Below are 23,431 nucleotides of genomic sequence, written 5' to 3'. Positions count from 1 at the left end.
CTAGAGTAATGTACAGTAGACCTTTGACAGTCACAGGGATATACCCCAATACCTCTGAGAACCATTGAATCATTAAATACTACTTCAGAATAATTTCTCTAGTACAAGTCTGTGCAATAAGTAGAGAAAAGGCAGGCTGGACATAGGAGCTGATGCTCGGGAATCAATTGGGCTTATTCAATGGCTCGCACACGCCAGCCTGTCAACCCTGATTCAAATTTGTGCTTCTGCAGAATCCGAGATTACTTTTCTGGTTTTAATACTTCGGAGTTATGTGCAAATAGTTGAGACCACACATGTTAAATATTTGAATGCTAATTGTCTTCTGCACTTCCTTTTATTATCATCATAGCCTTTGCATCAGGATACACAGCAATGATAGCAAATTTCCTTTTAAAGCTTAGTATTAAATATTAAATATCTCTCCCCATTTTAATTTTACATTACTCTGCCAAGAAAAAAATTAAAACTCAAGTTATCTGAAGCCTGGACACACTTCCATGATTAGCTGCTGCCTCAAAGTTGGTGCCTTCTTCCTGCTGTCATCAGATCCAGGCCCGAGACGGACCAGCTACGATCGTTTCTGAAAAGTGTGCTACAAAATGGATGGCCTGTTCCAAGCCAGGTTACAAAGTAAGGACGGGGGTAAGGGAGGGACATTTTCTTCCAGAAATAGAATTTCTGAAGAGTCCCAGTCCATCATTTTTTCCCAAAATGGTTGGAGGAGGGATAAAATCTCAACGTGAGCTTCAGAACGCTCTGTGCCAAGGGGACAGAGCTGCCTTGCTGAGGAGGGGCGTGGCCAGTGGACCACCCCTCCTCCGCGAGGGACATGGAAAGCTTATCCCCCCGCCCTGAGGCGGGAAGGTGGGCTGAAGCCTGGCTGGCACTGAATTCTCTAAGAGGTTTCTTCTAGAAACAGACAACTCAGACGCTTCCTTTCACTTCAGCAAGGAAGTTATTTTTGAAAGCACTTGGGAAGTTCCCCTCCAGCCTTGAGTGGGAGGCTCAGAGAAGAGAGTCATCGGTACAGCCGCCTTCCAAGCCGTAGCGGAATTCCTGAAGGTTGGAGACCCCATAGAAGTGGACGAAGGCTGCTGCCACCACCAGGACATGAAAAATCTGATGTGACTGGAACTGTAGGAACAAGAGGTGACCCTTAGAGTAATGGCAAGGAGGGATCAGACATGAGAAGAGAGCTCTTACCTCATCTAACTTCTCTCAAAGTTTTATGTCATGAAAATTATATATTTGCTATAATTTTTTTTTTTTTTAATATTTTGAGTTTTTACAGAGAGGAAGGGAGAGGGATAGAGAGTTAGAAACATCGATGAGAGAGAAACATCGATCAGCTGCCTCCTGCACACTCCTCACTGGGGATGTGCCCGCAACCAAGGTACATGCCCTTGACCGGAATCGAACCTGGGACCCTTGAGTCTGCAGGTCGATGCTCTATCCACTGAGCCAAACCAGTTAGGGCTGCTATAAATTTTTTGATGTTTTTATTGATTTGAGGGAGAGGAAGGGAGAGGGAGAGAACATCGATCAATTGCCTCTGGCATGGACCCTGACTGGCAGATTGTATCCACAACCAGGGCATGTGCCCTGACTGGGAACTGAACCAACCTTTGGTGCACAGGACGGACGCTCAAGGCACTGAGCCACACCCGCCAGGGCTAGAGAATTTAAAAAGTTGCGTCAGGGCTCAGCCAGCATGGCTCAGTGGTTGAGCCTTCACCTATGGACCAGGAGGTCACGGTTTGATTCCCAGTTGCAGGCTTGATCCCCAGTGTGGGGCAGGCAGGAGGCAGCCAATCAGTGATTCTCTCATCATGATGTTTCTATATTGCTCTCCATATCCCTTCCTCTCTGAAATCAATAAAAATAGATTAAAAAATAAATACAAGTGTCAGAAATACACCAAAATGTTCATATTGATCACTCCCTCCCGCTGCCCACTTCCCCTGTACATATATGTACCCCAAATACCACATGACCCCATGTCTGTACTGCCTTTTACTCAGACCTTTCACCTGGGGCCAGTCCCTGACCACAGGCACTGCCGGTAGAGCCGTTTCTTACCCATATGTCAAACTTTCCAGGAAAGAAGCGCTCAGGAATTCGAGCCGCATAGAGGCCAGCCCCGGTGATGTACATCACAGCCATGAGGAAGAACCAGCCCATCTGGCCCACGGTGGTGGCCTTGACGAAGCCCTCGGCGATGGTAAAGTGCATGGTGGGCACGACGCCACTCAGACCCAGGCCCAGGAACACCCCTGCACAGAGCAGACCAGACGGTCAGGGAGGGGACAGCTGTCACACGGTGCACACTGCTGCTTCGCTCTGGAATTCGAGTGTCTGTGATAATTAGCTACTTTTCAGGAAGTTTGGCCACAAAATGGAGAATAGTTAGCAGATATTTCTTCAACATCCGGAATGGGAAGAAGGCTGTGAAAGTGCTTATATACACGTTACCCTCTAAACAGCATCACGAACAAACATCTCACATTCTTCACTATTTGTTAGGCAAAAGTGACAGACCATACCCTCTGGTGGCATCAGATCTGTGAGCAGGAACAAGAGTTAAACGAGCCATTCTTCACCTGCTCGCAGTTCTGGTGCCATCGAACTCAGATGCAAAGCTTCAGGTGCCTCTGCAGTGGGGAGGGGTAGACAGTTCCCCAGGAAGATCGTACACTATGAAGTACCCAGGCTCTGACCTGAGCAGGTGGAGACATTCAAGTTAGAAGCTGGTGTAGCTGCTGGGACAGACAAGGGAGGTAAGAGGAAGGGAAGAACGGGCACCTGTCCCAACACAACGGGAGTTGGGGGGCGGGTCAGGGACCACCTCTCCACTCTTGACAGACCTGTTAAAGCGCCACGCCCAGCATGTGCTGATGATTGATGAACATTGAATTCTTTTAACTGAAAGTCACAACATACCAGAGAATAAGAAATCTCAAGAGGTCACTGGTGTTGCTGTAAGTAATAAAGCTTAAAATAGGAGTATAGGTGGCACAACCCAAAGATGCTCATGCTTTAGCTATTCCAGTAGTTGACCGGGGGCCTCCCATATGCACCCCGACTTGGGACCAAACCGAACGACACCCTGGGTATATGCCGACTGGGAATCGAATTGGTGACCTTTGGGTGCACGGAATGATGCTCACTCAACTGAGCCACACTGGCCAGGGCTGTACGTTTTGATGAGAGCAGTTATTTCTATACTTGCAGCTAATTGACAAACTTGGTCATTATGTGGCTTATTAGCATTCCATGAAATAATATGAAACCTGGGGGATAACGGAGCTTTAGAAGCCCATACTGTCGCCTGACTGCCATGGCTCAGTAGTTGAGCATCGTCCCATGCACCAAAAGGCTGCCAGTTCGGTCAGGGCATATCCCCCAGGTTGTGGGTGTGATCCCCGGTGGGAGTGCACATGGTCAATGTCTCTCTCTCGCATCGACATTTCTTTCTCTCCCGTTCTCCCTTCCAGTCTCTCTAAATTAATAAAAACATGAAAACAGCAGTAGAATACTGCTCTCAGGATTCTAAACACAAATCAGGGTTGGACTGGGGTCCTCAAACTGCAAATCTTAGGGCCTAAGGTTGAGCCTATTAGGGTCAAGGTTGAAAGACCTGTGAGATTTACATCACCTTCATACCCACCTGCTCTTGTCTGCCGGTGCTTAGGAGTGGCAAACCGGTCCCACTGTGCCACAATGATGGCGGAAATGCCCAGGACACAGATGATGGAGAGGTAGATGAGCCGTGGCTGTGGGGAGCAGTAGAAGGAGTAATAGAGCCATGGGACAAAGCTCCCCATAATCAGCAGGGCAATCCCTGAATAGTCCAGTCTGAAAGAGAGCCACAAAGTTAAAATGCATCAGTGGGAGAAATGAAGACTTCCTATGGCTCCTTTAACTGTTCGTTTTTCCCTCCATCTGCTCGCAGATCTGACCATCCCCCATCTCTTGTCTATATCCTGGATTGAAATCCACAAGGTTAAGCCCTTGTCTTTGCAGTGGAAGAGCTGCTAGGAGTCCCCAGTCACAGAACTCTCTTCCCCTCAGGCCCCCCACTGGGCACTTAAATTCAGCTTTTCGCTCAGGAGGGCTCTGACTGTTCCCCAGTTCTGACAAGTTGAGTTCTAAACACAAACCCTTAAATTGGAAGTAGCTGCTGTTTTAATTGACTTTTAAATGATAAAAATGTATTGCCATTACTGGTGTTATTGGGAAAAAAACAAAATAATCCATCCCCACCACCACCAACAACAACAGGCTCAGAATGAGGGATTATGGAAGGCAGCAGATGACAGGCATCTGGGGCTTCCAGCCATGTGTGGGCAGCGAAGATAAGCTGCTTGGCCGTGGGCAGGAGCACAGCAGAACGCAGCACAGGACACGGTGCCACGCCCATGGGCCCGGGCGCTTGGTCTGGAGAGTAGCCCACTCGCATCCAGCTCACAGGACAGCGCTGAGCAGGTGGGAAATACATTCCACGCTGGGTTCCAGCTGTTGGGGCTACCGTGCATTTTTTCATGAAGGATTTAAAAGAGCCTCATCACCCTATTACACCTACAAGGTAGAAAGCCTTCCCTTGGGCACAGCAGGGCGTCTTCAGGGCCCAGTGGGGTCCCAGTCCTCAGGTCACAGGATGGGACAGCAGGGCCCGGTATTCCCCTTACTCCTCACCCCCGTCCCAATGTCAGGCCTGTCACTCACTTGGAAAAAGTCCGAGAGACTTTCTCTGAGTGACAGTAGACAGTGTGAAAGAGCCAGGAGAAGCTGAGGCAGAGCACTGCGCCCAGGAAGAACATGCCGAACACCACCTTCTCCTGCAGGGGCGCCATGAAGTACATGTTTGGTCTCAGCATGGTCAAGATTCCCAGGAAGAGAAACAGCACAAAACCTAGAGGAGGAGGAACAGAGCTGGGGGGAGGTGTGCACTCTGACAGTTGGTGTTGCATCAGGACTAACATTATCGGGTTAGCAGTTCCCATTGTGTGGGAACCGTAGTCCAAAATTCTGGAGAAAATGGCACCAGCCACATAGGCCCCGACAAAAAGACCATTTAGGAAAATGCTGGCATTTTGCTGTGACAGTGGAAAGGTATGAAATGGAAGGAACTGCCTCCATGCTGGATAGTTCTTCCAGGGGTTACAAGACAACACAACACCTAGCTGCACCTTCTTCTCCCGTTTCCAGTCCCCCACCCCCCACCCCTGCCTGCTTACAGACCAATGACCAAGAGCTGACCACGCTCACTGGCAGTTCGGAGGCGCAATGCCAGCTTTCAGTCAGCCAGAACAACTTTGTTCTTCCTTGCCAGAGACACAGGCTATAAAACTCCTTTGCACTTAAAGAGACAAAAGCTGCATTTTCCACCCACAGCACTCACCAAGCAGATGGGTCCAGATATTGCCGGTCTCTGTGTGGATGCGGAAGATGCTCCGGAAGCAAGCCCGGAAGGAGGGCATGGGCGGCCTGTGGCCGTGGAGCAGGTAATCGTTGTCTTTCAGCCAGTCAGGGAGCACATCGTACGGGATGACCCTCCAGCGTCCCTCCCAGACCTGGAGCAGTGGGAACATGAATGTGCCTGTGGCTTTTAAAACCATACACTTCAGCCTCCTTGACCTGCTCCTCCTGGAGATTCTGGCTGCCCCTGCTCTGCCCTTCCCAGGAAACGAAATCCTCACGAGGCTGAGACCGTGTCCTTTAGAGCAGGGGCTCTCAGCCTCGGACACGTGGACAGTGAGCAGAAGCCAGGGACGAGATGGACAAACTTCTCGTTTTCACTCACCTCTAACTAAAATTCGACATTTCTCTCAATTTAAGTGTGAGCAGCAAACCACAGTAGGATTAGAACTGTGACTCTGTCACCAACAGAAATCACAGATATTTTCATACCTTAGTTTTGCAGATACCAACATATTTTTATTCATCACTACTTAGAACTTAAAAATTTTGTCCTGGCTGGGTAGCTTAGTTAGTTAGAGCTACCCAATACATAAAAGGCTGTGGGTCTGATCCCCAGTCAGGGCACATACAAGAATCAACAAATAAATGTATAGATAAGTGGAACAACAAATCGATGTTTCTCTCTCGCTCTCTCTTAAAAAATCAGTAAAATTTAAAAAAACCCACAAATTTTAATACAATATTTTAAAGCTTGTCATTAATGCATATTTAATGTTTTAATAAAGGAGCCCAATCACATTTTAATATTTTGATGACTGCCAAAGGGATCCACAGCAAAAATAATTGAGAGCTCCTGTTTAGTACATATATTTAAATATTTATTTATTTATTTATTTTTATTAAAGTATCACCTGTGTCTCCTTTTCCCCCCCAAATGCCCCTCCCCTGCCCCGTCGCCACTCCTGCTCAGAACATATTTTGAATAATGCTTTAACACATTAGGCAGTAAAAATCTGCTAGCCTGATATTTACTGCACCTTAAGCAAAAACAAATACACACACAGGAATCAAAGGTCTTTAGCCCACTGCAGGCCCACCTGCTGGGACACCCCCAGTAAGCCCACCGCCCCTCCCCTCCAGGACTAGCTCTCAGCACCTTATACACGAACTCCTCCATCTTCTCCATGGCATGGTGTGCTTGCAGGGGAAGTGTCAGGACCCTCACCTCCTCCTCCTCCTCCTGGGGCACTGGGCATGCTTGCTCTTCTTCAGCCTGTGAGAAAAAATAAACACAAACCCATCCTAGCAGTCACCTCATAAACCGTGCCATTGCAGGCCAGACATTCTAGGGAAACCCTAACTCAACGCTGTGTGCACAGGGCCTGTGGCCTCTTCTCTAAAGCATGGCAGTTAGTAAGTTCAGGACGCTCTAGTTCAGGATTGACTGATACTGTGTACATGCTGGCATGAAAGCTCAATTCACACAGGAGACAGGCTGATGGGGACACAGGATGAGCACGCTAGTCCCCTCGGTCTGTAAGTCTGAAGGCCCCCCTCACCCCCCCAATCTCTAGACCAGCGCTTCTCGAGTTCCCCCAATTTCCCAAATACTTCCATCTTCCAGACCACGAGATTCTCAAAGCAACGAGCAGGCCTGGGTCTCAGATCCCCGGAGGACTGAGATCAGCTCACAGTTCCGTTTGCGGACTTGGGGACGCCATGATGACAAAACTGTATCCTCAGGAGCACCAGGGCCCGGAACCGACTCCACAGAACAAGCAGCACTGACACTGTGCACCTGGGGGAGGAGCGCCCTCATGGAGGCTGCCCCGCGACTCCAAGCCACGGCGGACAGCCTGGCACTCAGCTCCTTCCCCGACATCCTCTCTCCCTCCCTCCTGCTGATGGTCCCTGGTAAGCAAACGGCCCCTCAGGCTCCGTGACAGATTCCAGCCTGCCGACCCCACAGCACACTCCCTCTTTCCTCCGTGACAGAGTCCCTGGTTTATTCAGAGCGGGCCAAGTCCTTGGTGTCGTTCCTGTGATTTTACTCAGGCCCAATGAGAAGGCTGCGTGGCCCAAGCTCCACTGCAGCTGAACATGACTCCACGACGACTTCCCACAGGTGGCGGCAAGGGCAGTGTCCTGAGACACTTCTAGAAAGGGCGGGTCCTTCTCCCCCCCTCCTTGGTGGTGGCCAGTGTGGGCCTGGTGGGTGACCTCAAGAATGAGGAGGAGGGTTTTCTTTGTGCTTAATCCCTTCGCCTTTTTCACCCAGCCCCACAACCCCCTCCCCTCTGACAGCTGTCAGCCTGTTCTCTGTATCCATGCGTCATGGTGATTATCTGAGGGAAAGCAGCGGGGGAGGTCGGAGAGGGTAAAGGGGGGAATAAATGGTGATGGAAGGAGGACACGCGATACCATATACAGATGCTGTATTATAGAATTGCACCCCTAAAACCTATGTAATTTTATTAGCCAGTGTCACTCCAATAAATTAAAAATAATCTTTTTAAATGAAGGAGGAGCAAGACAGGTGCCTGGCAGTGGCGCAGCCTCCACACAGCCTTGGCCAGTTCCGTCTAGAACCCTTTACTGGACAGACTTCTGTCTTGCCAGAGCCACAGGGATGTTTGTTTGTTATATGAAGCCAAACCTCACCTAACTGCACCCTTCGTTCGCTCAGCCATTTACTGATGACTTATAGGATTGCAGGCCTGCGCTAAGCACTGGGGTTACAGAGATGAGTGAACTCGTAAAAGTGTACAGTGGGGAAAACAGACAAATAAAAAGATCCTTTGACACAGCATGAGGAGGACGAGGTGAGACATTCCCAGGGTGCCCTGGTTCCTCTTCTGGGGAGGGAGTTGAGGCTGCAGAGGTTCCAGGAGAAAGTCCGATGGCGGAAATCACTCCGGGAAAGACAACTTACTTTGGCTGGGTCAGCGATCCCGCGTTTGCCCTTCTCTTCCAGCAGGGGTCCCAGTTCCGCCAGCTCCACCGTGTCAGTCTCCCGGTTACTGGCAGGAGCCCCATTGCCCTGTGCCACCACCGGTCCTTTGTGAGAAGACATCTAGCTGGTACCTCAGCACCCTGCAGCTTCAGCTTGGGGACAGGCTGGGTGTCTCAGCCCCAGGGGGCAGACACTAAAAGCAAACACAGACAAGAAGGGCTTTGACAATTTGCTCCTCTTCTGGTTCCATTTCCACAAGTCGGCACTGAGTACGATGCTAGCTAATAAACTCACATTCTGTCGCCAATTCTAAAGGCCACTTAATGCTAAAATGAAATCTACTCCTTCTTCCTCTTTAATAGCAGCCTTTACTCAGAACCCCACTAATCTCACAGATAAGGCTGAAAACAGAGCACTTGGTTGTTTGCTTTCAAAGCATCTGTGGTTTTTGTACCAAACTGTCACCACAGAAAAACAGTGTCTACCCTCAACTCCCCCACTTGTATGGACCCCATTCAGTGAGAAGAAACAGCCCATCAAGCCAAAGCTATTCGCCCAAGAAAGGTCTGGCTTTGAGACTGTGGAGCAAAAACATGCAGTCAACACCTGGCTGTAACTACAAGACCTCCCAGGCTTAGAAAGGAATTAAGTGCCAGCTGGACTCAGCTGGGTTTTACCTACAAATGCTCGGATAATGCAAATACCCTGCATGCAGAGGGAGCTCCTGGGCTAGCTGCCCAGTGGTTAATTTCTCTGTGAGGCCTCCTAATTCTATCATAGGATTAGAGCTTGGGTTCAACACTTAGAGAACACACTTCACCACCATTCCTTTAAGGTAACCAGTCACTTACCTGAAAGCAGGAAGCTGAGCACAAGGCGGTAGCCTTGCCCTTTGCCACACAAATCCCAAACCGCCGGCTCAGCAAGAGCCTGGCCAGCCACCACAGGTCGTAAGCAAAGCCCCACTCAAACGAGCCTTTCAGACACCAGACAGGCACCGATTCTTCAGGAAAACCAGGGAAACCTAGAGCTCCGTTTTCCAGGAAGTCTCCAAACCTCCAGGTCCTCCAGAGCTGGATGTCAGGTAGCAGTCTTTAATCAGGCCTCAGGGCGATGAAAATAGTATTGAAAGGTGCCCAAGGAGTTCCACTCTCCTGTAAATGACCAGGCTCTTCCCTCTCCCAGAAACACAGGAGCTGATGTCTCATAGCTGTAGTAGTAGCCCTAATATTAGCATTTTCTTGCCCTGGCTACCTGGGTCCCCATGACTCCAGGGCAATGCACAGAGGACCAGGTAACACTTTCTCATGGAATGAGCTGCTTTACAGGAGTGGAAACTTAAGCTTAGGGAACCAAAACCTGTATAAGGGGCAGTAAGTAAGCGTGACTCTGCTCCCAGGGGAGGCTGTCTCTTTCTTGTACGAGTTCTTCTTTTTTAAAATCCCAGAGTAATCACACTTTCTTCTCAGGGATTACAGTGGGTTTATGTAGGCAAGTGAGGGCAAGCCTCAAGTTTCAAAAGCCATGCTGTGCTCAACTCAAAAGCACAACGGAAAGCAACAAGCAAATTTAGTTCAAGAGACAAACAAAAATTCACTGTACAGAGGCCTTTCCATGGTGTCAACACAAAGAAAGTTCCTCTTTCTTCAAATGTGCAGACTGACAAGACAGAGGCCACTTAGGCAACAGCTGAGCCCACGGAGAACAGGAAACGGGAGGCCCCTGGACACCTCAGGAGAGAGGCAACCCACGTGAGAAGAAACGTTGGGAAATCCTTTTCAGTAGGCTGACCACAAAACATGTTTCCTCACAGGGAAGCACGACCTTATCAACGGCTTTACTGAGAAGGACTTCATATTGGAAAACATATATAAATAGCTTTGGGCATCTTGCAGAAGTCAGTCTCGAAAGGAGAATACACTTAGCTTAGTATACTGCTGGCAGTACTTCAGAGATGGCCAAAAAATTCTTCTCAGGTTCAGGGATCCAGTACTACCTCGAATAGATACAGATCCCTGATTCTGGTCAGAGCCCACAGTTCAAAAGGAATGAATGGATGAATGGGGCAGCTTTCCAGCCAGCAAGCATGTGGCTCATTAACCTCTTACCACTAGCCAAGGATTTAGCGCTTTCTGGTGCTGGTGGAGCTTTCTCCTTTCACTGAATATGTAACCAATGCATTTAGTGCTGCACCCTCAGGCCTTCTCAGGTCCTGTGCAAAATACAAAGTGGAACAAGTCAAGGAGCCTACAATCAGAGGGCACAAGGTAATTTGTGGCACCAGTAAAGCTAGGGATACAAGAACCCCTAAACTAGAACAGCCACACACACAAGTTCAGTTACTCTGAATGCTGGGAAACTATTTTAGGAGAAGCAATCAGAATAACATAGCCAAACGTTAAGCTGGGCAATCAGGGTCAAGAGATCAGATGCAGGACCCAGCTTGGTAGTCTTAAAATTTCCTCATTTGATCTGAAAAGTTCCTTCGCCCTCAAGTCTAGGTTCTCCTAGGACAGTGATGGCGAACCTATGACACGCCTGTCAGAGGTGACACGCGAACTCATTTTTTTGGTTGACTTTTCTTTGTTAAATGGCATTTAAATATATAAAATAAATATCAAAAATATGAATCTTTGTTTTACTATGGTTGTAAATATCAAAAAATTTCTATATGTGACACGGCACCAGAGTGAAGTTAGGGTTTTTCAAAATGCTGACACGCCGAGCTCAAACGGTTCGCCATCACTGTCCTAGGATAACCTCAGTTTTTGGCCATCATCAAAGTCTTTCCCGTTTCTGTCCAAATCATCTGCTGCTAATTTTTCTGATTCCCTCCAACTCCTCTATTACTCGCTCCTACACTCCCCACCCCCTAGCAGTGTCTCCTAGATTCAGTCACTAGGCCTAACACCCCATTAACTCATCAACCCGCCATCAGCTACACGATATGTCATCATGCAATGAAATACATACAGTGGAGGTCATCATAGTGAGCAAAAGTCCACTGTCCACTTTGGTCTTCTAAACTGTAGCAACACAGAGACAGGAGAGGGAGAGAGAGGGATCGGAGGTCTGGCAAGAAAGAAGAGCAGGTAATACTAGGAACTGAAAATAGTTTCTGACCGGGCAGACCACTCATAAACAGCTGGGAGTTATTACAAACGTCTTCGTCTCTATGATCTATAAAATCAGCATGAACCCTTAAGTTGTGAAGACTGATTCTGGGAGCACCAGGGACTTCAGCCAGCTATATCCTTATGTATTTTAAAACATTCACCACACCCAATATAGCAAATTATAATTGGGCCAAATCCCACCGAATGCATTTTTGATGGGATTTCTTTAATTCCAGCTAATAAGTCTTTACCACTAAGCTTTCTATCTGGATAAACCAGTATCAGAGAGTAGGATATGGAGGCAGGGGGGGTGTTTGTGTTCCTATAAATAAGATAATCTTGTGCCAAACTTGAGAAAGGACTGATTCTCAATCCCTCACCAGCCAGCTGGAGACATTTTTTGAGACATTTATGCTGAGAACCAGTCCCCAATTTTCCAGGCTATTGCACACTCCTTCCCTGGAGTCAATGGGCACAAGCTTCTAGAGGTTTTATTCTGGGGTCCCTGCACCCCTAGAGGTTCCATGGGTAGGCTCTGTGTATGCCTACCTGACTAGTCTAGCAGAAAAGACAAGAGAGCACACAGCTGTCTTCTCCTCTCGATACTCTCTGCTGGGAAAAGGCCGATGCTGAAAATTACCAACTGCAGTAACAGGACCTCGGCTTTCCTACTTGATGCCAAGTCACTGGCTTAAGAGTCTGAAGCGGAAAATCACAAGCTTATGTCCTTCGTAGCTCTTCTCCAGCTAAAGCAGCCCCAGCAGGAGGTCTTTTTTTTCCTTTCCCAAACAGACAGTAAGCTTTTCAAATGCCATGATAAAAAAAAAAAAGAAAAAGAAAAAGAAAAAAGTAAATGGTACACAGGCACATGCAGCAGTCCCTGTTTTAATACCTGGCCATCAGCACATTACAGATAACACGGTTAGTACACAACGTAGTGGTCACTTTACACTGGGTGCCCCAGAATCCCCAATGAAACAAACGCAAACCAAGTACACACTTAGAAGCCAATTGCTGGGAACTGGTTTGTCTGGGGGCACTTTCAAGGTCCTTTCAAACCAAGATAGCTACAAACTTTATAAATAATAACCACACCCCAACACTTCTGAGCAGAAAAAGAGAATCAACTCTGAGTGTAGTGAGAGGAACACAGTCCAGTGAGAGACATGAGGGACAAATGGGCGTTAAGGAGAAAATGTAATGACCTTAATGGGTACCAACACCAGAAAACCCCCAACATAATTCACACAGCTTCCAACTTAAAGAGGAACGTTTAGTTCGCCAGTGTGACCACAGGAGATGGAAAGGAACAATGTAACGTATCCGGAGTGTCAGTGTGGCTTTACGTTAGAAGCAAGTAGAGACCTTCCAGGGAAATAGAGAACTGGCCTAGAAAGAAACACAAATTTTGTTTCTGTTCTTTTTCTTATTTTTTTCCTTTTTAAGCCCCCCCGCCCCCCCCCCCCCTAAAGAATTCTTGGAAAGGTAAGCTGAGGCCAGCCTGGAGAAACGGAAGATGGCCTGACAGCCCACCTAGGCTGGTGCACTTGACCCATTAGCAGTGGGAGCTCTGAATTAATGCTGCTTCCTGACACTTCCCTGAGATTCTTTCCTACTTGCAGGTAAAGGGATTGATTTAATCCCTGGAGAATCACAGAAATGCTTGGCCGCTGAGAACAGAACGCTTTCAGAGTCTGCTCTGCAAGCAGGTACAGGGGAGGTGCTCCAAGCTGGACCTCCGCAGGCGGTAAGGCTGACTCCCCAGGTGCCAACCAGGGCAGGGGCAGCAGCCCCTCCCGGAATCACTGTGGCTGTGAGCTGGGACTCGCTGCCTGACACTGCGATCTGTTAAGCACCCAGAGTTCCTCCGACCGCAGATTCTGCACAAACATCGAGCAGCAGCTGCACCGGGACAGGCGGCCCGGCCCTCCAAGACGAAAGCAGCGAACAGACCCCACTTCATTTCAGAAAAGAGCCATCGCAGCGTTCACTTATCTAAGTGGCAGCTTCCGTCCCTGTCGCTGTCGGTGCTAACTACCGGGGGAAGACTACGGTTGCTCCTAAGTCCTACTGGGCTCCTCCGGCTCCTCCCACACGGGTTCCGTGTCAACCGAAGTGCCTCGTCAGGTTCCCACCGCCGAGGAAGCAGGAAGAACTGAGGGAAAGCATCGATCTACTTTATTTTCTTGAAAACCAAAGGCGTGAAGGACAAATCTTAAACATAAGATGGCAAACATCAATGCAGAATTTCTGAGGGGATGGAATTTCGTGTTTCCCCGAAGTAGTTTAGCCTTCGCTCCAGGTCGGCGTTTAGGATTCCCGTAAACAAAGGTGCACCGTCCGCTAACCTCTCCTTTCCCAACACCAGGGAGGAGGCAGTGTCTGGTCTGATCGGACCAAGACCAGGTCGAGGACCCTGGGGCTCTCGGGCCCCAAAGGTGCTCTCGCTGGACGGGCGGTCCTGCGAGCCGGCCCCCACCCTCCCTCCGCTCCCCCCGCGCTCGCGCCGCCGCCGGGACCGGGCTTCGTTCTGGGCCCGGCCCGCCCCAAGCCAGAGCCCGAATCCCGACACCTCCCCGGGCGGGGCGGGAGGACACCGCACTCACCAGCACGGCCGGCAGCTCGGAAGCCGGGGCCGCGGCCCATCCGCCCTTAAGAGGCTTTCGAGGTCGCCTCGGAGGCGGCGCGCGGCTGGGAGGGGCCGGAAATGTTTACAACACGGACCGCGGAGGACCGGAGGCGGGCGGGGGTCTCGGACCTCGGGCCGCCCCCGTCGCAAACCGGGGCCTAGCGCCTCGCGGCCCCCCAGCTCCCACCCACTCGCTCGCCGCCGCCCCCGAAACTTACCGCCGGCGACAGGCTCAGGTGGGGCCGCGGAGCCCGCGCTACATCCCGCGGCGCCGCAAGCGGCCTGGAGCCCAGCGGCCCTGATCTGGACGCTCCCCGCGCCGGAAGGGGGCCCAGCGCTGACGTCACCTCTGCGCCGCAGCTCCGGGCCCCTCCCACGGGGGGTCTTCCTCCAGCAGGCCAATCACAGGCTCGCTCCCCTGGGCCACGCCCCTGCGCAGCTCCAATCCCGAGCCCCGCCTCCTTGGCTGGGTGAGGACCACACCCCCAGCTGCACGCGGGAACGCCCGGCCGAGGAATGTCGGGGAGTTGGCTGCACCCGCCCAGTTTCATCCCTTGCGCCCGTCCTCTCCGCTGGCAAACCCCCCCGCCCCGATCTCACCATGGCCGGTGCCAGTTGTTTGCTCCTCCAAACACTCCTGAGCCCCTCTTCAGCCTCTTGGTCCCTCCCACATTGATTGACCGGAACCATCACGTGCGAAGTGCTGGGCTGCGCTTTAGTTCGGCGCCTGTTATTTCTTGCATAAACAGAACTGCCTCCAGCCTTGCTCCAGAACTCACTGCCCAGTCTGTGCTCCCACGCTCCGGCCTGTGAGTGCAGGTCTGGGAGACCACAGGTGGTGCAGCCCCCCTGTAACCACAGAAAGTGATTTGAGGCAGTGATTTTCAACCGACGAGCTAGATCAGCAAAATTTATATTTTTTGGTGTGCCACAGAATTTTAAATTAGTTTACATGGGCTATGAGATGAAACAGGTTGAATATCACTGATCTGAGGGACCACTTTCTCAGTTCTCCGGAGGATGGTGCCTAACTAGTGCGATTTTAGATGGTAGCTGGTTACAATCTATGGATGCCTGGAGGCAGTGAGATTCTCCTGGTGCTGGTTAAAAGCATGAGCTGGAGTAACCCAGACCCAGGTTTCCATTCCTGGCCAGCTGATGATCTTGAACACCTTACTGAATGCCTCACCTGGAAAATGGGAAGAAAACCGTGCTCCTTCACTGGGTCTTTGTCAGGATTGAGATGATTTATGCAGGCTCTTCTATGATGCCAGGCAAATGGCAATGCTTCATACATGTTGGCTGTTATGTGATGCCTGCTGTATAAAACCCCCAGAAACATTCATTGTCCACCGGACTGACTTTAATTTTCCTCAGCGAGACCTTTGCCAAATCCTTAATCTTAGACTCAGGATGATCATAAGGATTAAATCATGAAAACTTAAGCAAGTGTCTGGTTTGTGGCTGTGAACTCAGCGACGTTTTTTCTTCTCTTCCTCCTCTTCTGAATACTCCCCCCATCCACATCTTGTATCTCTACTCTAGTATTAATCACTGTGTCGTAACTACTTTTCACATGTCTATTTTACTTTAGACTAGGAGCTCTTTGGGGGTCAGAGACCAGTCTTGTCACAGTGGTATCCTGCGCTGAGCACGGTGCCTGGCACATGGCAGGTCCTACAGAAATGTTTGCATACTGAGTGGATGAGACAGAAACCCATGCAAAACAAGGAATGGTGAACTTGTGTGTGAAGAATTTTCTTTGCTGGGCTGCTTTATTATCTGAACCCAACAATCCTAAGCACGATTTTCCTTTCTGGATATGAGGAAGCTAAGTGTCTCCCCCTGTATACACATCTAGTAGTACGCACATACTAGCTGATCAAGAAATGTTTGATAGAATACCAATAACAGGATTAACTGATGATTCTGCTTTATGGAAGGGTTGAATTCTCAGGTCCCATAACCCTTCTTTTAGGGCCCAGAGAAAGCAATACATGGTTCCATGCAGAACAGCAATGCTGACCGTTCCTCCCGAGACTGATGCATAGTTCCGTCCCAATGGGACTAACAAAGATCTCAGAAAGCTGCCTGGTCCAACCCTGGGCGATGGGAGTGGACTGGGTCATGACGTCATAGCAGAGGAGAGGGCAAATGGATGGGCCGGGGAGGCCACCTCTGTCCAGGCACCAGTAAGTCTGGCTGGGCTGGTGATGTCAGGTTATTGTTTTTAAAAATCTATTTTTATTGATTTTAGAAAGGAAGGGAGAGGGAGAAAGAAATAGAAACAATGACCAGAGAGAATCATTGATTGGCTGCCTCCTACAGGCTCCCTACTGGGGATTGATCCCCCAACCCGGGCATGTGCCCTGACCGGGAATCGAACTGTGACCTCCTGGTTCACAGGTGGACACTCAACCACTGAGCCACACCGGCTGGGCTTAGGTTACTTTTAAAGGAGAAGGCTTCTCTTCCAAACAGAAAGACAATACTTACATTTTTTTGCCAGGTACCCTGAAGGATGAATATGGTGAAGGAAGGGTCAAGAGAAGGGAGAAGGAAGAGTGGCCAACTAAAGGACCACGGACCTGGGCTCAAACCGCATTCCCTCTAAACTGCTCTGTCCCTGACCTGAAAAGCCTCCAAGGAGAAGCTAGGCTTCTGCTTCTGCTGAGACAACTGTAAAGATGATCACGGTTTGGGGACAGCTTACATTTTAGCACACAGGACAACTGCTCCAGGGTTCTTGGGAAGACCTGGAAGAATTCTGTGCTGGGAAGCCCTTCCTCCCAAAACTCTCAGGTGTGAAAAGCCTTGGCGACAAGACCCCCAGACACAACAGTCCTATAGGTATAACACTGGGGCCTTAGCCCATTTATTTGCATAGCCAGAGGTTCCTGCCACAAGCAGCAGTCTCAGACTGTGGATAGCCATTTCCCTCTAGCCTGGGCTGGGCAGAAAGAGACAGACATGCAAATACATATTTGAGATTCCTCTCTCTGAGGCCTGCAGGTCTGAAGAAACCACCTGCTCCTTTCCTGCAACCTCTGTAAGATTAGCTTTAGAAGTCTGCTCAACTTGCACTCACAGAATCTTCTACCAGTTAAGCACTGAGTAGTAAGTAAAACCCATTACATAGGTTGTTCCTTTCAACACAGACAAAGAAGAGTGTGATGCTACCCAGGAAATAGCCAGGCTCGGGACGAAGGTACATGCTTCCTTCTTCCTGACCCATGGAAGAGACTGCTCCATGGCCTGACCTGGACCTTTTGTCACAGGGAGATTTGGGGGGCCTTCCAGGGAACGCCTCGGCCTAGCTCTCTCCAGGGCTACAAGGATGCTGTTCCTGTAGGTACCATCAGATTTCAGCTTCAGAGAAGGACAAGAGGCTTACCCTTCCAGGAAAGAGATCTAGGACTTACAGCAAGCGAGCACTGACCAGGAACATTGCCGGGAACGGGACCAGGGAAGCCAGGGGACGATCAGTAGGTGAAGCGCATCTTTTGAGAATAGCCCAGTTTGTCCAGGTTGGGGTGGCAGGCCAGCTGCACCATAGGGGGAGGCCCACAGAGAAGCAGCAGCACGTCGTCCCCCGGGGAAGGCAGGTGCTCCTGGATCATGTCCGCAGTCACAAAGCCCTGGCTGTAGGCCCAATCTGCAGTGGAGAGAAGAGGAGAGAACAGTCACTCCAGACCCATGCTGGCAAGGGGTATAAAGCCTGAGGTGGGGAGGCCCAGGAAGGCTCTGGAGAAGGTGTCAAGTGAAACACAGCCTGCACTCAGCCTGCCTCAGCAGCACAGCCAATCCTGCCGCCCACCGGGTGAGCAGGGACCTGAGGGAAAGGGCCGGGACACCCCTGCGTCCCTGCACACAGACTGGGGAGCTCAGCCGTGTCAGGGAGGTTGGTTCCACCGAAATCAGAACCCAATAGGGGCAAGGTCCTGGTTCTGGGATATCCAGAATGGGGCAGGTACCTGCTGGGGGATGATCAAGAGTGAACCAGAGTTGAAAGCGACTGGGGTATTGGGCCTGCAGTTCCTCCAAGTCCTCCCGTAAGATTATGTCCTTTTCAGTCTGAAATGAAAAGGAGAAACAAAGTCTTTAGGAATCTTCTCAGGCCCACATAACATTTTGTAACCAGGAGAGAAAAAGAAAGCACGACTTTTAGGTTGGTTAGGATGAGGAGGAAGGAGAGGGGAACAGGTTTTATTTACACAGCATGAAGAAATAAAGATGGCATATCTAACCAAGGTAACCCAAAGAGCAAGTTTTTATGCTCAGGACGATATTCCCAAAATGTTTTCTTTTCTTCTTTCCTTGGGCCCAGGGAAGGAATTGGCTCAGGGCTTTGTCCTCTTATGGTAGCAGAGGGTCCTCTAGCTACAGGGGGATCTTGGGCACTGGCCTGTTTCTGCCCGTGGGTGCCACATCTCTGAGCTGACCCACACAACTGAAAAGTCCCAGGACTGAGAAAAGCAAACCAACCTGGTTGGCAAAAAGCAAAGAGCACTGGGTTGGATCTGTGGGGTCTTTCAGGATGGCCCGGATCAGCTGAAGCATCGGGGTGATTCCTGCATAGAGAGCCACAGGGAGACATGGTAGTCACAGCCTACCTGTTCTGGCTCCTTAGCCAACCAACGCTTTCATCTGAATGCTTCCCATTCACCACTGCACCAGCTTCATTCAGTGTCCAAGTCCTCTAACCTCCTGTGTATTCTCCAGCACCCACAGTTCTGGACAGACATGCCTCTTACCATAAACTCACAAAAACTGGTATCTGGTAGGTGAACTGTCGTCATGCTCAGTTCAAGCCACCCTCATGCTGCTGTGGGCTCATATTGTTAAAGTCCTTCTAAGACTTCCTCCAAACGTCCCCTGTTGGCTAGGACTCAGATGTCACAGGTGCTGACTCAGTGGGACAGTCCTGAACGGGGCTTGCAGGTTCAGGGCAAGTGCTCTGGAAGCAGACAGAGCTGGATACTAATCCTTTACCTCTTAACCTCTCTGCAGCTGCCTTTTCTCATCTGTAAAAGGAAAAGGCAAGTACCTACTTCATAGACACAGACGTAAAGAGCCTACCACAGTGTCTACTATGTGGAAATGTCCAGTGCTAACTTTCTTCTTGACTGGCCTGTTTCTAGCTGTGTCCCTGTTCTCACCTAAAGGAGATCCATTCAGTGGGAGGTCTTAGGAGAGCACACCTGAGTTATCGCTCATTCTGTCGGTTAAAAAATTGCTTTTGGTTTCCACCTGATCATGATTTTGTTTTTCAGGTACTGGGGAGCCCTGGGCATTGCTGGGAGTCCCAATTACCAGCTTGATCATGATTTCAAAACCTTCCGAGGGTCCCCGGGAAGTTTTCATGGCAACACCAACAATGGTGGGAGAGAAGGGCCCCCAAGCAACACACACCTGTCCCGCCGGCGATCATGCCCAGTCTCTTTGCCACTCGGAGCTCTGGTGGAGACTTTTTGTTGGACTGAATGCTAAAATTCCCTGAGAAGTCAAGAGAAGAAGTGATGGAAGAGTGAAGTCAACATAGGAAATGAAGAAAACAAATGCAGAACTAAAAACGTCGCAGGCCAGGTTAGCAGCTGCAATGAAATCTGACCCTGGAGCTGGGCGGACATCTGAGTTGAGCCAGTCCTGATAATACACAGGAGGGTCAATGGGGCCAGGATCACATGGCCTGTATTATTAACTACCAGTCAGTTTAGGCCACACAGTGAGTCAGCAGCTGCTTCGGGCAGAGGGTCACCCCTAGTGAGGGCAACTGGCCTGGGGACAGGTGTGAATCTACTTTTCCAAGTGCACAGAACAGCCCCAGGGACTTGCTAATGCTGTTCCCCTGGGAAGGGCTAAAAGCTCTCTCTGGCTCCCTAAACAGCTTAGCCCGAGGGGCAAATCTGTGAGGCAGGGCTGCTTTACTTATCTCCACAGCTGTCATGGTTGGCGAATTCAAGTGGACAGGGGACTGATCCTGATCCTGGTGACAAGTGGACTGAGCCCTCTGCCTCTCAATACTGTCAGAGCTATGTGTACAGGAAGGCAGCCCTGGCCCCCTGCACGGCACGTGTGCCAAGAGGACTGGAGAGCTGGGAGAGGCTCAAGGAGCAGAGGGACCCTTACCTTTCCCCATGTAAGTGAGCAACCCACTCGGCCCTCGAAATTCCACCACATCCCCAATCTCCAGGCTGTCCAGGTACTGAGACATCTTCCCTCCCTCAGGAAATTTGGGGTGCACACCTTTCAGGTAGACCTGATAAGACATAATGGAAAAGACTTTATTTGGGAGGACATAAGGAAGGCCAAGAGACATATGAAAACACGCTCAAAGTCACTATGAGCTGAGAGATGCAAATCAAAGCGACAATGTGGTACCATCTCACACCTGTCAGAATGGCTACCATCAACAAATCAACAAATGACAGGTGCTGGAGAGGATGCAGGAGGAACCCTCCTTCACTGCTGGTGGGAATGCAGACTGGTGCAGCCACTGTGGAGGACAGTATGGAGTTTCCTCAAAAAACTAAAAATGGAACTCCCATTTGACCCAGTGATCCCACTTCTAGGAATATATCCCAAGAAACTAGAAACACCAGTAAGAAAGGATATATGTACCCCTATGTTCATAGCAGCACAATTTACAGTAGCTTAGATCTGGAAACAGCCTAAGTGCCCATCAGTAGATGAGTGGATTAAAAAACGGCGGTACATCTACACAATGGAATACTACACTGTGGTAAAGAAGAATTCTTACCATTTGCAACAGCATGGATGGAACTAGAGAGCATTATGCTAAGTGAAATAAGCCAGTCAGAGAAAGAGAAGTATCACATGATCTCACTCATTTATGGAATATAATGACCAACATAAACTGATGAACAAAAACAGATCCAGAGACAGAGAAGCATCGATCAGACCGTCAAACCTCAGAGGGAAGGTAGGGGAGGGTGGGGGTAAGGAGGAGAGATCAACCAACGGTCCTGAATGCATATAAGCCTAACCAATGGACACAGACACCAGGGGGGTGAGGGCATGAGTGGAGGTGGGGCAATGGGGGGATAAGGACACATATGTAATGCCTTAATCAGTAAAGAAAAAAAAGACTTTATTTGGACTCTCACTGATTTCTGAGGCCCCGCTGACTGAGCCTCCCTAGGCTGGGGCCATATACGCACGTGCTATGTTTTCCCCAGTCTACGCACTCTTCATATCTACAAAGGACACACGCCTCCTGCTATCTAACAAACTTAGAAGTATCCTCAAATCCCAGAAAAAGTAGGGTGGAGAGCTCCTGGGGTTCCTTCCTACCCCCTTACCTTGATGACAAGATCCACATAGCCTTGGTCTTCGTTACTGGTGACAGGAGTGTATGGCCTGATGACCAGGCTGCCATCGATTCGGGCTGAGAGGTAGACATGTTTGCCTGGGGACCATGTAGAGAACGACATGAGGGTGGCTTGTGGATGTGCTGTGTTCCAGTTACCTCTCAAAATACCCAGGGAGGTTTGAGAGAACAAGGACGTCTTGCCCCAGTCAGCTACCAGGCAGGGAGGATTCACCCCTTTGAGCCCCCCGTTGGATCCCTCTTCAATACCCCAGTGGATAAACTCTTCTGTTACTACCAGGACCTTGGCAGCAGCAGCAGAGATGCTAATGGGTATGAAATTAGTGGTTGCGCAGGGGGAGGTGGAGCAAATCCTCCAGGAAGGAGGGGGCCTGCTGAGTGTTAAAGATGTCTGGGGCACAGAAGCCACACCCTAGAATGACCCAGGGACAACCTGGAGGATCCAGGCAGGCGAGGAAGGGGAGAGTGCGGAGGGAGGAACTAGACGAACGCTGCGTGTTTTGGGAGGCTCGGGAAGGAGAATCGCGCTCTTAGGATGCTGGGGAAAGGAGCCCACACGTTCCTTACCCACAGGCAGCCCCAGAGTGTGCTGGGCGGTGGGCAGGGCAAATCGGAACCTCTTGGTGTTGTGGCTCACAGTCTGGAGGACGGATCACAGTGTCAGCAGGACATCCCGACCACAGTGGATGCGGTGGCTTCACACCAGGAGGGGAGCTCTGGTCCCGCCTCTACCCGCCCCTTCCTCCGCAGCTCACCGTCTTATCCAGCAGCCGCAGCAGGTACTTCTCATCGGGGTCCAGGAGAGTGACCCGTGGGCGGCGGGACCTCCGCACCAAGTAGGAGCCCAGAGCCAGGCCGAGCAGCGTTAGCAGCCCCGCCCCGAGGGAGGCCAGCAGCGCTGGGCTCTGTGGGGAGAGGAGGCACTGTGACCGCCCCGCGAGAGGAGAGCCCGCGGCGCAGGACTGAGCGTCCCGCACGACCAGCTGCCCGAGCCCCAGGGCGGGAGCAGGCGCCGGCCGGAGGGGTTTCTGGGGCAGGGTCCTGGGACCCGACATCAGGGCGAGGGCGGCGGGGAGACCCCAGTCCCATAGCTGAGGGGCCAGAACCAGATGGAGTGGAGTCCCTGGGGCCGGGCCTGCAGGTCGGTCTCACCGGCTGGAACCCCATGACCGAGCACCGCGTCCTCCGCCGCTGCGCCCGGGGGGCGTTCCCACGAGTCGCCGCGCGGGGGCCAGAGGCGGGGCCTGGAGGGAGCTGGGCTGGAAGGGGCGGTGGGGGGCCTGGCACCGGGAGGCGGTAAGGCGTGGGTCCAAAGAAGGCGGGCCTGGCAAAGAGGGGAACCCGCGGAGAGCTGGGCTGGAATAGGCGGGGCTGGACCCGTCGGGGAGGGAAGCGGAAGAGGCGGGACAGGAAGAGGTGAGGCCTCGCTGGGAGCGGGCCGGAAGGGGGTCCCGGAAGGGGCGGAGCTGACAGCAGTAAGGGGCCGGAAGCCGGAAGTGCGGGGTCTGGCGACAGAGGACCAGAAGGGGCGGAGGGGTGAGGGTTGAGGCTGCAAAGAGCGGGGCCTGACAAAGCGCGAGGTAGTGTCGGAAAGGGCCGGTCTGAAGGTGCGTGGCCTGGCAAGAGGGGGCATGGAAGCTGCGGTGTCGGGAGGGGCGGGGGGCGGGCCTGACCACAGTCTCGGCCCGGAAAAGGCGGGGCCTGTGAGCGGCGCCGGGGACGAAGAGATTGGCGTGAAAGGGGCGGGGCTGTACGGCAGGGGCGAGGCGGAAGGGGCGGGGCCTGACCCAGGGCTTGGGGACCGGAAAGGGCGGTGCGGAAGGAGCGGGACTCTCCCAGGACTCGCGGCTCCAGGCGGGGCGGGGGCTCCTTGGTGGGAAGGAGCGGGAGTGTCGTGCTTGTGTGCAGATGAGAAGTAGGGCCGGTCACGGTGCCTCTTCCCTCTCCCTGGCCCTTGG

At 51.2% G+C, this 23,431-nt stretch overlaps 2 protein-coding genes across 5 annotated transcripts; both read right to left on the bottom strand.

The window, feature by feature from the left end:
- Positions 1–299: 299 nt before the first annotated feature.
- Positions 300–14,474, bottom strand: ADIPOR1 (adiponectin receptor 1). 3 transcript variants are annotated; one of them, XM_036303839.1, is made up of 8 exons: positions 14,341–14,474; positions 8,357–8,570; positions 6,581–6,697; positions 5,405–5,576; positions 4,729–4,915; positions 3,671–3,858; positions 2,083–2,276; positions 300–1,137 (listed from the first exon to the last, which is right to left on the bottom strand). In XM_036303839.1, the coding sequence occupies exons 2-8, from the start codon at positions 8,495–8,497 to the stop codon at positions 1,009–1,011; spliced, it is 1,128 nt and encodes a 375-aa protein (XP_036159732.1). In that variant the 5' UTR covers positions 8,498–8,570; positions 14,341–14,474; the 3' UTR covers positions 300–1,008. The 3 variants fall into 3 exon arrangements, with proteins under 3 accessions (XP_036159732.1, XP_036159735.1, XP_036159734.1); XM_036303842.1 differs by lacking the exon at positions 14,341–14,474 and adding an exon at positions 14,100–14,118; XM_036303841.1 differs by lacking the exon at positions 14,341–14,474 and adding an exon at positions 9,229–10,453.
- Positions 12,099–22,857, bottom strand: LOC118653157 (NADH-cytochrome b5 reductase 1). 2 transcript variants are annotated; one of them, XR_004966789.1, is made up of 13 exons: positions 22,626–22,857; positions 22,229–22,378; positions 22,041–22,113; positions 21,445–21,551; positions 20,252–20,381; positions 19,535–19,618; positions 18,608–18,693; positions 18,097–18,196; positions 17,545–17,777; positions 15,312–15,441; positions 14,341–14,971; positions 13,532–13,648; positions 12,099–12,293 (listed from the first exon to the last, which is right to left on the bottom strand). XR_004966789.1 is itself a non-coding variant. In XM_036303843.1 (9 exons), the coding sequence occupies exons 1-9, from the start codon at positions 22,638–22,640 to the stop codon at positions 17,605–17,607; spliced, it is 918 nt and encodes a 305-aa protein (XP_036159736.1). In that variant the 5' UTR covers positions 22,641–22,856; the 3' UTR covers positions 16,968–17,604. The 2 variants fall into 2 exon arrangements, 1 of the variants encoding a protein (XP_036159736.1); XM_036303843.1 differs by lacking the exons at positions 12,099–12,293; positions 13,532–13,648; positions 14,341–14,971; positions 15,312–15,441 and having other exon boundaries at positions 16,968–17,777; positions 22,626–22,856.
- Positions 22,858–23,431: the final 574 nt, after the last annotated feature.

The sequence above is a fragment of the Myotis myotis genome, unplaced genomic scaffold (assembly GCF_014108235.1).
Source record: "Myotis myotis isolate mMyoMyo1 unplaced genomic scaffold, mMyoMyo1.p scaffold_m19_p_38, whole genome shotgun sequence".
Classification (NCBI taxonomy): Eukaryota; Metazoa; Chordata; class Mammalia; order Chiroptera; family Vespertilionidae; genus Myotis; species Myotis myotis.
The sequence above is the reverse complement of the archived record's forward strand: the minus strand, read 5'-3'. Positions and strand labels throughout refer to the sequence as shown.